Source organism: Lithobates pipiens, unplaced genomic scaffold (assembly GCF_037356315.1).
Source record: "Lithobates pipiens isolate NorthernLeopardFrog02 unplaced genomic scaffold, aLitPip1_a1.2 Scaffold_35, whole genome shotgun sequence".
Taxonomy (NCBI): Eukaryota; Metazoa; Chordata; class Amphibia; order Anura; family Ranidae; genus Lithobates; species Lithobates pipiens.
Genome location: NW_027507811.1, coordinates 1,168,580 through 1,184,327, shown reverse-complemented (window position 1 = coordinate 1,184,327; position 15,748 = coordinate 1,168,580). Strand labels below are relative to the sequence as shown.

The following is a 15,748-nucleotide window of genomic DNA, read 5'->3' as shown; positions in this document are numbered from 1 at the left end:
TAAACACTGACATAAAAATACTGGCAAAGGTCTTGGCGGCTAGGGTGAACAAGGTTATACTGAAACTGATCCACCCTGATCAATCAGGTTTTATACCCGGGAAGAACTACTAGCACAAATATAAGGAGGGTGTACTGGAATCTTCAGGTCCCTACGGATGAGAGTGGAGAGAGCGCTATTTTGTCTTTAGATGCCGCCAAGGCCTTTTGATAGTCTTGAGTGGCAGTATCTCTGGAGAGTTATGGAGATGGCCCAATTTGGACCGGGTTTCATGAAATGGGTAAAAATGCTTTATAGGGCACCAGAAGCCAGAGTAAAGGTGAATAATGAAAAGTCCGATAAATTTAGACTGGGGAGGGGGGACAAGACAAGGGTGTCCCTTGTCAGCCCTCCTCTTTGCCATTGCAATTGAACCTCTGGCCATTGCCCTGCGGTCTTCTGCTCAGGTGAAGGGTCTAAGCCCTTGTACACACGGTTGTAGATTCCGACGGAATGTGTCCGATCGGACCGTTTTGTCGGATATTCCGACTGTGTGTGGTCTACATCGGACTGTTTCTATCGGAGTAAAATTTTGGTAAAATTTTCAGACAAAATGCTCCGATTGGACATACTCTGATCATGTGTAGATAATTCCGATCGGACAAAGTGCCACGCATGCTCAGATCAAATTCCTAGACCAAAGCTATTGGCTACTAGCCTGAACGTCGTCCCGTCCTAACGAAATAACGTCATCACGTTCTGAACGTTCGGATTTCCCGACAACTTCGTCTGAAGTATGTGTGTATGCAACAGTTTCGGACAAAATCCGACGGATTTGGTTGTCGGAATCTCCGACCCGTGTGTACAAGGCCTTAGAAGGGGAGACTTGGAAGAAAAAGTGGCATTATACGCGGATGACCTACTGTTATTCCTTGGCGATACACAGGATTCCCTTCAGAAAGATATGGACATTATTAACAAATTTGGCCAAATTTCCGGACTTCAAGATAAATTGGGAAAAATCTAGCCTTCTGCCAGTAGATCCTCTGGGAAGCCCCTTGCCTGAGGAGGTGACCCAGATCCAAGTAGTAAGTCCATTTAAATACCTAGGGATAAACGTATCCAGAGACCCTCAACAGTACGCAGCAGATAATATAATCCCGTTACTGAATAAATTTAGGAGGAAGACAAAAGTGCGGAAACGCCTGCCATTATCTGTGGCAGGCCGCTGTAATTTAATCAAAATGATATGGATGCCGCAGCTTCTCTATGCACTGCATAACTCCCCAATTTGGTTATATAAAATGTGGTTTCAAAAGATAGACACGGTGTTCAGGGGACTGATTTGGAAGGGTGGGTCGGCAAGAATTCGATTGAGTACTGTGCAGTTACAAAAACAGGAAGGAGGAGTAGCGCTCCCACACCCCTTTAGCTACTTCCTCGCGCCACAACTCCAGTATATGGGGGGGGGGAGTGTAATTTAGAAGGGGGAGGGGCAGGGAGAAAAATGCTCCTACAAAATACACCACATGACTCAATAGTGGAAGCTCTGGAGGCAGGATCCTTCCCATTAGGACGCCCTACTTTGAGTTTAATGACGAGAGTGTGGGACACAGCGAAGGCCGTATTAAAATACAGAGGATTTAATGAGCATACCCCCTTATGGAAGAATAGCAAATTGGGAGAACTGCAGAAGATGGGGACAGTAAGAGAATGGGAGAGATGTGGAATAAAATTTATCAGCTATACCAAGATGGTGCCCTGAAAACCTTTCAGGAACTGAGAGATTTGCTCTACCAAATAAATCCTTCTAGAAGTATTTGCAGGTCAGGCACGCTGAGACACTGCGGGGATCCCAGAGCTGACCTTTCTTATATTAGGAGGGCGGGGCCACCCGTCACCTGACCCCGCCCCCTCCGACGCTGGTGAGGAAAGCTATGGGGTTCCCCAGTGACGTATGGGTGACCCCGCCCCCCCCTCTGATGTAACGCAGGTTTCCGTTACATCAGAGGGGATGGGTCATTAGAGAATCCCTGGCTCCCCTCACCAGCGTCAGAGGGGCGGGGTCAGGTGATGGGTGGCCCTGCCCTCCTAATATAAGAAACGTCAGCGCTGGGATCCCCGCAGTGGAGAGGGAGGACCTTAGAACGGAGCGCAATCCCAGTTCTTCAAAAAATAATTAACCACTTAACAACCGCCCATTGCCGATTAACGGCTTCAGGGCGGTTGTTTAACTCTAAGAGGCCGTTAATTAACGGCCTCCTAGAATTCTGCTCTCGCGCGCCCCCCTGGGGCGCGCACACGAGAGCATCCGTGACCGCTGGGTCCAGTGGACCCGGCGCATCACGAATCACGGTAAACGGCCGCTCATCGCGGCCGTTTACCACGTGATCGCTCCGTCAAATGACGGAGTGATCACTTGTAAACAAGCCAGCGTCATGTTATGACGCCGGTTCCTCCCTCCCCCTCTCTGTACCGATCGGTACAGCGGAGGGGGAAGAGATCGGTGTCAGCAGCGATGTGGGCTGCATCTGCAGTGCCCACATCGCTGCTCACCGAAAATTAACCCCTCAAATCCCTGCAAATACTCTGCATTACTCTGCAATTCCCTGCAAATACTCTGCATTACTCTGCAATTCCCTGCAAATACTCTGCATTACTCTGCAATTCCCTGCAAATACTCTGCATTACTCTGCAATTCCCTGCAAATACTCTGCATTACTCTGCAATTCCCTGCAAATACTCTGCAATGCCCTGCAACACTCTGCATTGCCCTGCAACACTCCGCAATGCCCTGCAACACTCCGCAATGCCCTGCAACACTCCGCAATGCCCTGCAACACTCCGCAATGCCCTGCAACACTCCGCAATGCCCTGCAACACTCCGCAATGCCCTGCAACACTCCGCAATGCCCTGCAACACTCCGCAATGCCCTGCAACACTCCGCAATGCCCTGCAACACTCTGCAATGCCCTGCAACACTCTGCAATGCCCTGCAACACTCCGCAATGCCCTGCAACACTCTGCAATGCCATGCAACACTCCGCAATGCCCTGCAACACTCCGCAATGCCCTGCAACACTCCGCAACGCTCTGCAATACCCTGCAACACTCTGCAACACCCGCCAATACCCTGCAACACTCTGCAATGCTCTGCAACCCCCGCCGATACCCTGCAACACTCTGCAATGCTCTGCAACCCCCGCCGATACCCTGCAACACTCTGCAATGCTCTGCAACCCCCGCCGATACCCTGCAACACTCTGCAATGCTCTGCAACCCCCGCCGATACCCTGCAACACTCTGCAATGCTCTGCAACACCCGCCAATACCCTGCAACACTCTGCAATGCTCTGCAACACCCGCCAATACCCTGCAATGCTCTGCAACGCAGTACTCTGCAACACCATGCTCTGAGATACCCAGCCATAGTCGGTGATACCCTGCAATACCCAGCCATAGACATCTCCCGCCGCCCTCCGGTGCTTCTACCGAATCGCTAATACGATCAAAGCCAGAATGTTTTTTTTTTTTCAGGCTTCCCAGCTTAGAGGTGAGATGTGGGTCTTATTGACCCCACATCTCACTGTAAAGAGGACCTGTCATGCCATATTCCTATTACAAGGGATGTTTACATTCCTTGTAATAGGAATAAAAGTGATCAAAAAAATTATTTTTGGGGAAAAAAATGTCAAACTAAAATAAATAAAGTAAAATGAACAATAAAAAAAAAATGTTTTTTTTAAAGCGCCCCTGTCCCCATGTGCTCGCATGCAGAAGCGAACGCATGCGTAAGTCCCGCCCACATATGAAAACGGTGTTCAAACCACACATGTGAGGTATCGCTGCGAACGTTAGAGCGAGAGAAATAATTCTAGCCCTAGACCTCCTCTGTAACTCAAAACATATAACCAGTAAAAAAAATGTAATTCGTCGCCTATGGGGATTTTTAAGTAGCGACGTTTGCCGCCATTCCACGAGTGTGTGCAATTTTGAAGAGTGACATATTAGGTATCTATTTACTCAGCGTAACTTCATCTTTCACATTATGCAAAAATTGGGCTAACTTTACTGTGTTTTTTTTTTTTTTAAGCACAAAACAGTTTTTTTTCCAAAAAAAAGCATTCGAAAAATTACTGCGCAAATACCGTGCGAGATAAAAAGTTGCAAAGACCACCATTGTATTCTCCAGGGTGTTTGCTAAAAAAACATATATAATGTTTTGGAGTTCTATGTAATTTTCTAGCAAATAAATGATGATTTTTACATGTAGGAGAGAAATGTCAGAATTGTCCTGGGTGCTCCAGAACGCCTGATGGCGCTCCCTGCATGTTGGGCCTCTGTATGTGGCCACGCTGTGTAAAAGTCTCACACATGTGGTATCACCATACTCGGGAGTAATAGCAGAATGTGTTTTGGGGTGTAATTTGTGGTATGCATATGCTGTGTGTGAGAAATAACCTGATAATATGACAATTTTGTGAAAAAAAAAAAAAAAGTAAAAAGAATCTTGATTTTGCAAAGAATTGTGGGAAAAAATGACAACTTCAAAAAACTCATCATGCCCCTTACTAAATACATTGGAATGTCTTCTTTCCAAAAAGGGGTCATTTGGGGGGTATTTGTACTTTTCTGGCATGTTAGGGTCTCAAGAATTGAAATAGGCCGTCAGTCCTTCAGGTGTGATCAATTTTCAGATATTGGCACCATAGCTTGTGGACTCTATAACTTTCACAAAGACCAAATAATATCCACCAATTTGTACTTATTTTTACCAAAGATATGTAGTAGTATAAATTTTGGCCAAAATTTATGAAGAAAAAATTTCTAATCTGCTAAATTTTCTAACAGAAACAAAGAAAAATTCGTTTTTTTACAGAATTTTCGGTATTTTTTCTTTTATAGCACAAAAAAAAAAAAACCCAGCGGTGATTAAATACCACCAAAAGAAAGCTCTATTTGTGTGAAAAAAAGGACAAAAATTTCATATAGGTCCAGTGTTGCATGACTGAGTAATTGTCATTCAAAATGCGAGAGCACCGAAAGCTGAAAATTGGTCTGGTTATTAAGGGTGTTTAAGTGCCCAGTGGTCAAGTGGTTAATGCAGAAACAGGAAAAGGTTTAATTTTCGAAAAATATAGCCACATATAAAGAAGGGGAGAATGGGAGGGATAGAGACCCCTATGTACAAGAGGAGGTGGGAAAAAGACGTGGGAGATATCTCCGAAATACAATGGAATGGAATTCTTGAACTGGCTCCATTGGTATCACTCTCTCCCTCTCAGAGGATGTCACATCTGTTCTTATTATATAGAACCTATTATACTCCTCGTAAACTTTTTCAATATGGCCGACGGCCGGACGCAAGCTGCCCCCCGGGTGCGGGGACATGGAGGGAGACACGATTCACATGTTTTGGAGATGCCCGAAGTTGACCCGCTACTGGACGGAGGTGACAGGAACCATTGATCGGGGGGTGTTTGGAACCTCCACCAGGATGGAGGCGAAGTATTGTCTCCTGGGATTAGTTGAGGGAGTTGGAAACCCGGGAAGCAGCCAGACGGGCGGTCCTGAGATGCCTATTTCAGGCAAGGAAACTGATCGCCCTAAGATGGTTGTCGGGGGGTGTCGCCTCCGTCCGGTAGAGAATGGATAAATAGCATGAATGTGGTAATTCTTAAAGAGAAAGCGTTATATATATATATATAAAACAAGGGACTTGAAAGAAATATGACAAGATGTGGAAACCTTGGTGGGAAGCCAGAGGGATTGATATGTGAATAATAATAGTGTGAAAAATAAATATTTTAACTATGAAAAGTGACCCAATAAGAATTAAAGTAAGAGGGTGGAAGTGTGCGAGAATGGGGATGATAGGGAAGATCGATAGAGTGGGAATCTAGATTACATGGAACATCAGCCAGGATGGCCCTCATGATACCAATCCCCTCTTAGCCCTTGTACACACGGGTCGGAGATTCCGACAACCAAATCCATCGGATTTTGTCCGAAACTGTTGCATACACACGGTCGGACAAAGTTGTCGGAAAACCCGACGTGATGACGTTATTTCGTTACGATGGGACTACATTCAAGGCTAGTAGCCAATAGCTTTGGTGTAGGAATTTTGATCTGAGCATTGCGTGGCACTTTGTCCGATCGGAATTCTCTACACATGATCGGAGTATGTCCTATCGGAGCATTTTGTCTGAAAATTTTACCAAAATTTTACTCCGACGGAAACATTCCGATGGAGACCACACACAGTCGGAATATCCGACAAAACGTTCCGATCGGACACATTCCGTGCGTACAAGGGCTTAGGCCACCCAAGATATGAATAAGGTGATGGGAGGGGGGGGGGGGGACTGATGGGGATGTTCAATTTTGATGTATTTTGTAAACAAAATAAATATCTTAATAAAGTTTAAAAAAAAGATTTTTTTTCCCACCATCTGTGTATTATTGTGGAGATTTCACTTCACTTCCTGTCCCCCAGCCAAACAGGAAGTGAGGGGAAATCTCTGTAAATTAAGGAAAGTTCTTGGGGACCCCCAGATCACCAGTACTAGTGTCCCCATTGGAAGATTTCCCCTCTATTACTTTTCGGGGTGAAAACCCAACATTTGTGGTTTCCTTTTACTTTCATTTTAAATCATAATAGTTAATAGGGAAAAAATGGCGTGGGTCCCCCCGCCCCCCAGTCCATTACCAAGCCTTCCAGGTCTGGTATGGATATTAATGAGAACTCCACCCCATTTTTTTTTTTAAATGGTGTGGTCAGGTCAGGATACTCGCATGTCCCCCCTCCTGAACCCTACCAGGCCACATAACCTCAACATGGGAGGGTCTTTTGGGGTCCCAGACGAGGGCCTCATCCCCACAACCCTTGCCCGCTCGGTGGTTGTGGGGGTCTGTGGGCGGGGGGGGGGCTTAATGGAATCTGGAAGCTCCCTTTAACAAGCCCCAAATCCCACACCCCCTATGTGAATGGGTACCGGTTGCCTTGTACCCCTACCCATTCACCAAAAAAAGTGTCAAAAAAGGAAAGACGACAGGAGACGGTTTTGGACAATTCCTTTATTAAAAAGAAAAGTTTTCTACGATGTTCGCGGCGTCACTCAGGTTACGTCACCGGTTGGCCCCGCCCCTGCCTATATAACAGCTGTCACAGCCAAGAGACAGCAATCGGGGGGACGCCTCCCATCGAGGCAGAGTTTTTATCTTTTTCAATTTTTTTGGTCCATCGGCGCTGTGATTGAAGGTGGATGGACATCGCGGGACACTTTTTTTTTTTTTTTAATAGAGGAATTGTCTAAAACTGTCTCCTGTGGTTTTCACTTTTTTGACACATTTTTGATGAATGGGTAGGGGTACAATGCACCCGATATTCATTCACATGGGGGGGGGGGCGGGATCTGGGGGCCCCCTTGTTGAAGATGGCTTCGACGCTCTGATAACCCCCCCACCCGTAAACCCCCACAAACACCAGACCTGGGTTGTGGGGGTTAGGCCCTTGTCCCCATCTACATGGGGGCAAGGGGGTTGTGGGAATGAGGACCCCCAAGCACCCTCCCCATGTTGAGGAAATGTGGCCTGGTATGGTTCGCTTGGTTTGCATGCTCGGATAAGGGTCTGGTATCATACCAGAGCCACAGGTCAGGATGGGGTGGTGTTTTTGGCATGGGGTTACCCTAAACCACCTCAGTACACTGTGTTCTCCACTCCATCCAAAACAAACAAAAGGTTTTTCCTTTAGTTATACTTTAAACAGAAAGTGATAATGAGGGAGAAGTCAATAACCCAATGATGGGGGTCTTCAGGACCAGTCCAGATCTTGGTTGTTCTCCCCCCATCCTCACTCTCTGACCTCTGGTGGGGCTCAGCCCCGCTGTTATTCATGACTAAATCATGGACTAAATAAGGAAGTGCAGGACTTCTTGTGTTGGGAAGATGGCAATGAGTGATAGAGGGGGAGGGGACACTCATCCTATAATCCCCTCATCACTGTCACTCCTATAGAAGACAGTTCTCGTTGTTTCCTCACTCTCTGACTAAGGTCCATGAATAAAGAAATGATCTGGTAGGAGATCAGAGGACCCATTTACTAGTTACCTTGAGGGGGGAATTGTAAGATCCTCAGAGACAAAGCTGCCTGATGGGGGCGGAGTCCTGGTTTAGGGGAACCAATCAGCTGATGTCTAGTAATAATCTTTGTATTTCTATTTTAGTAGATGGACGGGAGATGAGGAAAACCTCAGAGGATTGTCTCACTTTGTCTCCAGACTGTAAAGTAGAAGGTGAGGACATCACACAGTATAGTCCAGGAGAAAACCCGACTACCTCAAATGTCCATCCGGCACCACACAGTGTAGATGGACCATCGTATTCCTCTTACCCCGAGGAACCTCAGACTGTGCGGGATGGTGCCGGACCATCGTATTCCTCTTATCCTGAGGAACCTCAGACTGTGCGGGACGGTGCCGGACCATCGTATTCCTCTTATCCCGAGGAACCTCAGACTGTGCGGGACGGTGCCGGACCATCGTATTCCTCTTATCCTGAGGAACCTCAGACTGTGCGGGACGGTGCCGGACCATCGTATTCCTCTTATCCCGAGGAACCTCAGACTGTGCGGGACGGTGCCGGACCATCGGATTCCTCTTATCCCGAGGAACCTCAGACTGTGCGGGACGGTGCCGGACCATCGTATTCCTCTTATCCCGAGGAACCTCAGACTGTGCGGGACGGTGCCGGACCATCGTATTCCTCTTATCCTGAGGAACCTCAGACTGTGCGGGACGGTGCCGGACCATCGTATTCCTCTTATCCTGAGGAACCTCAGACTGTGCGGGACGGTGCCATCCTTCCAATAGATAAGAGGTTTTCCTGTACTGAGTGCGGGAAGTGTTTCCGTATTAAATACGATCTCATTGTGCATAAAAGGTCTCATACAGGAAAGAAGCCGTATTCCTGTTCTGAGTGCGGAAAATGTTTTTTAAAAAAATCAAAACTCGTCACACATCAAAGGTCTCACATGGGGGAAAAAACATATTTGTGTTTTGAGTGTGGGAAATGTTTTTCAAGGAAATGGAATCTCAACCAACATCAAAGGTCTCACACAGGTGAGAAGCCGTATTTCTGTACGGAGTGTGGGAAATGTTTTTCAGATAAGAGCACTCTTTACAAACATCAGAGATCTCACACAGGTGAGAAGCCATATTTCTGTACTGAGTGTGGGAAATGTTTTTCAGAAAAGAGTACTCTTTACAAACATCAGATATCTCACACGGGGGAGAAGCCGTATTCATGCCCTGAGTGCGGGAAATGCTTTTCACTGAAGTCCACTCTTTACAAACATCAGACATCTCACACAGGGGAGAAGCCATATTCCTGTCCTGAGTGCGGGAAATGTTTTTCACAGAAGTGCATTCTTAATGCACATCAGAGATCTCACACAGGTGAGAAGCCATATTCCTGTCCTGAGTGCAGGAAATGTTTTTCACGGAAGTCCCATCTTTCGAGACATCAGAGATCTCACAGGGGTGAGAAGCCGTATTCCTGTCCTGAGTGTAGGAAATGTTTTGCAGATAAGTCCAGTCTTTACAAACATCAGAGATCTCACACAGGTGAGAAGCCATATTCCTGTCCTGAGTGCGGGAAATGTTTTTCACAGAAGTCCGGTCTTAACGCACATCAGAGATATCACACGGGGGAGAAGCCGTATTGTTGTCCTGAGTGCGGGAAATGTTTTTTAGTGGAGGCCCATCTTTACAGACATCAGAGATCTCATACAGGGGAGAAGCCATATTCCTGTCCTGAGTGTGGGAAATGTTTTTCACAGAATTCCACTCTTAACGCACATCAGAGGTCTCACACAGGGGAGAAGCCATATTCCTGTCCTGAGTGCGGAAAATATTTTTCACACAAGTCCAGTCTTAACGCACATCAGAGATATCACACAGGGGAGAAGCCGTATTGTTGTCCTGAGTGCGGGAAATGTTTTTCAGTGGAGTCCCAACTTTACAAACATCAGAGATTGCACACAGGGGAGAAACCATATTCCTGTCCTGAGTGCGGGAAATGTTTTTCACAGAATTCCACTCTTAACGCACATCAGAGGTCTCACACAGGGGAGAAGCCATATTCCTGTCCTGAGTGCGGAAAATGTTTTTCACAGAAGTCCAGTCTTATCGCACATCAGAGGTCTCACATGGGGGAGAAGCCATATTCCTGTCCTGAGTGTGGAAAATGTTTTTCACAGAAGTCCAGTCTTATCTCACATCAGAGGTCTCACACGGGGGAGAAGCCATATTCCTGTCCTGAGTGCGGGAAATGTTTTTCACAGAAGTCCGGTCTTAACGCACATCAGAGATCTCACACGGGGGAGAAGCCGTATTCCTGTCCTGAGTGTGGAAAATGTTTTAAAGATAAATCAAAACTTATCATACACAAGAGGTCTCACACGGGGGAGAAACCGTATTCCTGTCCTGATTGTGGAAAATGTTTTATAGCTAAATCAAAACTCGCCACACACCAGAGATCTCACACGGGGGAGAAGCCGTATTCCTGTCCTGAGTGCGGGAAATGTTTTTCACAGAAGTCCGGTCTTAACGCACATCAGAGATCTCACACCGGGGAGAAGCCGTACTCCTGTCCTGAGTGCGGGAAATGTTTTTCACTGGAATCCCATCTTTACACACATCAGATATCTCACACGGGGGAGAAGCCGTATTCCTGTCCTGAGTGCGGGAAATGCTTTATAGATAAATCAAAACTTGTCACACATCAGAGATCTCACACGAGGGAGAAGCCGTATTCCTGTCCTGAGTCTGGGAATTGTCCGTCACAGAAGTCCTCTGTTTACAGTCATCTGAGATTGGACACGGAGGAGAATGAACTTTCCTGGTCTGAGTGAGGGAAATGTTCCGCACCGAAGTCCTGTCTTCCTGTACTTCAGGGGGTCCCACACAACACTCGAGGTGTATTCGTTGGATTTCGACCTTCAATATTTCCTGATTTTATGGCTGCAGTCTTGTTAAAAGTAAAATGATAATAAAAATTGTGTTGAATGAGGAAAAGATTGTGTGTGTCGGTGCAATGAGGACAAACTTTGTATCCAAATATTACTCATAGGAGACGCTATAAAAGCCTTCACAGGTCATCAGTGTAGAGGGAACCCCCAATAACGGGCCCAGAAAACAGAAAATACCCTCCAAGCAACCCAACGGGACTACAGAGTTATATATTATAGAGTTATAAATTATAGATTTATATATTATAGATTTATATATTATAGCTTTATGTTAAAGATTTATATAGATTGATATATTATAGATTTATATAATGTGTATAGAAGAAAGTGCGCAACCCTAAGGATGAATTTCCAATAAGGTAAAAAATAGAAATAGTAAACAAATTCTCTACATGTGTAAAGTCCACATTAATAATCAAATTTGGTCCATTATTGTTCTTAGCGTAGAATCATGAGATTCCATGCTGTCCTATGGTGTGTTTTCAGCCTCTTACCAGAAAGGATGGATCCCATCCTTTCTGATGGGATCCATCCATAGGGAAAATTCAGCCTCTTACCAGAAAGGATGGATCCCAAGTTACAGGGATCAGACACGCTTGGTTCTTAATGAAACCAACTGCGATATTCTACTCTTTTGGCTTCAACGAGAGACCCCTCCTCCTGCAATGAGGAAAAGATTGTGTGTGTCGGTGCAATGAGGACAAACTTTGTATCCAAATATTGTTCATAGGAGACGCTATAAAAGCCTTCACAGGTCATCAGTGTAGAGGGAACCCCCAATAACGGGCCCAGAAACAGAAATGCCTTCCAAGCAACCCAACGGGACTACAGAGTTATATATTATAGATTTATATATTGTATATTTATGTACTATAGATTTATGTATTATAGATTTATGTTAAAGATTTATATAGATTTTTATATAGATTTATATATTATAGATTTATATATTGTATATTTATGTGCTATAGATTTATGTATTATAGATTTATTTTAAAGATTAATATAGATTGATACAGTATAGATTTATATATTATAGATTTATATATTGTGTATAGAAGAAAGTGCGCAACCCTAAGGATGAATTTCCAATAAGGTAAAAAAATAGAAAAAGTAAACAAATTCTCTACATGTGTAAAGTCCACATTAATAATCAAAGTTGGTCCATTATTGTTCTTAGTGTAGAATCATGAGATTCCATGCTGTCCTATGGTGTGTTTTCAGCCTCTTACCAGAAAGGATGGATCCCAAGTTATAGGTATCAGACATGCTTGGTTCTTAATGAAAGCAACTGCGATATTCCACTCTTTTGGCTTTAACGAGAGACCGCTCCACCTGGTGTGATGGTAACTTCACCAGAGTATGGGAATAATTTTCAAATAATTCCAGCTCCACCGATAATTCAGTGCTCTCCAGCATGGGGAAAATTCAGCCTCTTACCAGAAAGGATGGATCCCAAGTTATAGGTATCAAGCAGGCTTGGTTCTCAATGAAAGCAACTGCGATATTTCACTCTTTTGGCTTCAACGAGAGACCCCTCCTCCACCTGGTGTGATGGTAACTTCACCAGAGTATGGGAATAATTTTCAAATAATTCCAGCTCCACCAATAATTCAGTGCTCTCCAGCATATGACGATATTATCCCCCTGGAGGTATTCCCGAGTCTGGACGCGGGGTGAAAATTCAGAACCAAAAGCGGTAACCCCCCGAGCCAGACAAGGGATCGCATCGCTGGATCCAGGAAGAGTGTGCTTACCTTATCCCCTGGATCCAGCGATGTCTCCCTGCAGTGTGAGCGGCTCGTCCTCTGCTTGATCTATCACGGAGCCGAGCTCTGTTCCCTGTGAGCGTTGCAAGGCACGGGGAAGTGAAAACACACATTACACACACATTACATACAGTATAATATAATTTTACAGATTACATCGCTGTATGCAATTATTTCACATCCCTTTTGTCCCTAGTGGTCTGCCCAGTGTCCTGCATGCAGTTTTAGATGATAAAAACTGTTCTTTCTGCCTGGAAACTGAAGATTGTCAATAGCAACCAAAACCGTCCCTTTACATCAAAAGTGGGTTTTAGACCAGCTAGAAAACAGCGATAATAAATTAGAATCACTCGCAGGAATTGAGCGATAGCGATTTGTGGGGAGATCCATCATCAAATACTGAAAAGTAATGACCGCGACAATTCTGCAACTGAGCAAATTTCAGTGTCTCCTTTCCCAGTCGTTGCCTCCTACGGGGGAAACACGTCGGGTAGAGCTGCAATCTGTGATGTCACCACAGCACCGCTGGAATTGTTTGAAGATTGTTCCCATACTCTGGTGAAGTTACCATCACAACAGGAGGAGGGTCTCTCGTTGAAACCAAAAGAGTGAAGTATCGCAGTTGGTTTGATTAAGAACCAATCGTGTCTGATCCCCATAACCTGGGATCCATCCTTTCTGGTAAGAGGCTGAATTTTCCCTTTGTTGTAAGAGAACACACTGTAGGACATCACGGAATCTGATGACTCTACACTAAGAACAATAATGGACCAATTTTGATTATTTATGTGTAGAGAATTTGTTACATTTTTCTATTTTTTACCTTGAAAATTCATCCTTAGGCTTGCGCACTTTCTTGTGTGTATATATATATATTTATATATGTTCAATTGAGTATTTAGATTTAAAATAGCAGCACCTACACCTTTTCGCTTCAAAGTTTGTGTTAGGGTAAGTGCAAGATATTAATTATATATATTTATATGTTATAGATTTATAGATTATAGATTTATTGTCCCCTTTAGTTGCTTGGAGGGTATTTCTGTTTCTGTAAATATTGGGATGATGGCACTCCACCATGCTTGCCTATTGAATAATGGGCCTAGAGTGTTCTAGTCAGGAGTATATCATATACAGCCCATGGTACAGAGTGCAGAGGTCAGGAGTATATCATATACAGCCCAGGGTGCAGAGGTCAGGAGTATGTCCTATACAGCTCAGGGTACAGAGTCCAGTGGTCAGGAGTATACCATATACAGCCCAGCGTGCATAGGTCATAAGTATATTATATACATCCCAGTGTACAGAGTGCAGTGGTCAAGAGTATATCATATACAGCCCAGGGTACAGAGTGCAGTGGTCAGAAGTATACCATATACAGCCCGGCATGCAGAGGTCATTAGTATATTATATACATCCCAGTGTACAGAGTGCAGTGGTCAAGAGTATATCATATACAGCTCAGGGTACAGAGTGCAGTGGTCAGAAGTATACCATATACAGCCCAGCATGCAGAGGTCATTAGTATATTATATACATCCCAGTGTACAGAGTGCAGTGGTCAAGAGTATATCATATACAGCCCAGGGTACAGAATGCAGTGGTCAGGAGTATACCATATACAGCCCAGGGTACAGAGTGCAGTGGTCAGGAGTATATCATATACAGCCCAGGGTATGGAGTGCAGTGTTCAGGAGTATATCATATACAGTCCAGGGCACAGAGTGCAGTGGTCAGGATTATATCATATACAGCCCTGTGTATAGAGTGCAGTGGTCAGGAATATATCATATACAGCCCTGTGTATAGAGTGCAGTGGTCAGGTGTATATCATTTACAGCCCAGGGTACAGAGTGCAGTGGTCAGGAGTATATCATATACAGCCCTGTGTATAGAGTGCAGTGGTCAGGAATATATCATATACAGCCCTGTGTATAGAGTGCAGTGGTCAGGTGTATATCATATACAGCCATGTGTACAGAGTGCAGTGGTCAGGAACATGTCATATACTACCATAAGATGGATCTGTTACACCATCTGACTCTTTTCGGTTCTGTAAACACAAAGCAAGAGAACAATTACCAATGATTTACCAGTTGGTACCGAGTCCCCTCCAAGCTTGCTGCCATTTATCCCTCGCAGTTCAACCATTCCTGGAAGGGTTGTGGACATGGAGGTCTCCTACATATTTGGTGGGACTGTCCCAAGATTCCTCTGTTCTGGTCGTTAGGACGTTAGGACCCAGGTTCAATCTATCTTAGATGTAGACACACCTGATTCTCTGATACACTTTTTTTCCCCATCAGCCATTACAAGAAACGCGTGGTGCCACTACTCTTCAATGCTGCCAGACGACTCATTCCCATCTATTGGAAGAGACCTCAAGAGCCGAGCTCAGCTGATTGTAAAAATAAAGTCACGGATAAAATGGCGGCTGAAGAATGGATGGCTACGTGTGTTGTAGAAATTTTGTTAAGATGTATTCAATAGGTATTATCACAGCGTCTCCCAGTGTTATGCCCCGTACACACGATCGGAATCCTTGGATGGTTTTTCCATCGGAATTCCGCTTAAGCTTGGCTTGCATACACACGATCACGCAAAAGTTCTCAGAACTTTCGACCGCCAAGAGAGCGGTGACGTACAACACTACGACGAGCTGAGAAAATTACGTTCAATGCTTCCGAGCATGCGTCAAATTGTTTCCGAGCAGCCGTAAGAATTTTGCGCGTCGGAATTGCTACAGGCAATCGGAATTTCCGATAGGAACTTTTTCCATCGGAAAAAATAGAGAATCTGCTCTCAATCTTTTGCTGGCGGAAATTCCGCCAGCAAAAGTCCGATAGAGCGTACTCAATGGTCGGTATCCAACCAAAAGCTCACATCGGACTTTTGCTGGCGAAATTTCCCATCGTATGTACGGGGCATTAGTTCTACTTGCGGCTCGTTCATAAGAGCGAACTG

At 44.9% G+C, this 15,748-nt stretch overlaps 2 protein-coding genes across 2 annotated transcripts in view; both read left to right on the top strand.

Moving 5' to 3' along the window:
- Window positions 1-15,748, top strand: part of LOC143955897 (uncharacterized) — a 96,182-nt gene that overhangs the window by 10,051 nt on the left and 70,383 nt on the right. The window lies entirely within an intron of this gene.
- The window catches only part of LOC143955429 (uncharacterized), a 62,980-nt gene that overhangs the window by 21,420 nt on the left and 25,812 nt on the right, over window positions 1-15,748 (top strand). Inside the window, exons 2-3 of the mRNA XM_077465477.1 lie at window positions 8,133-10,894; window positions 11,014-11,065. Of these exons, the coding sequence (XP_077321603.1) occupies window positions 8,133-10,894; window positions 11,014-11,065 (2,814 nt within the window). The remainder of the gene's footprint in view (window positions 1-8,132; window positions 10,895-11,013; window positions 11,066-15,748) is intronic.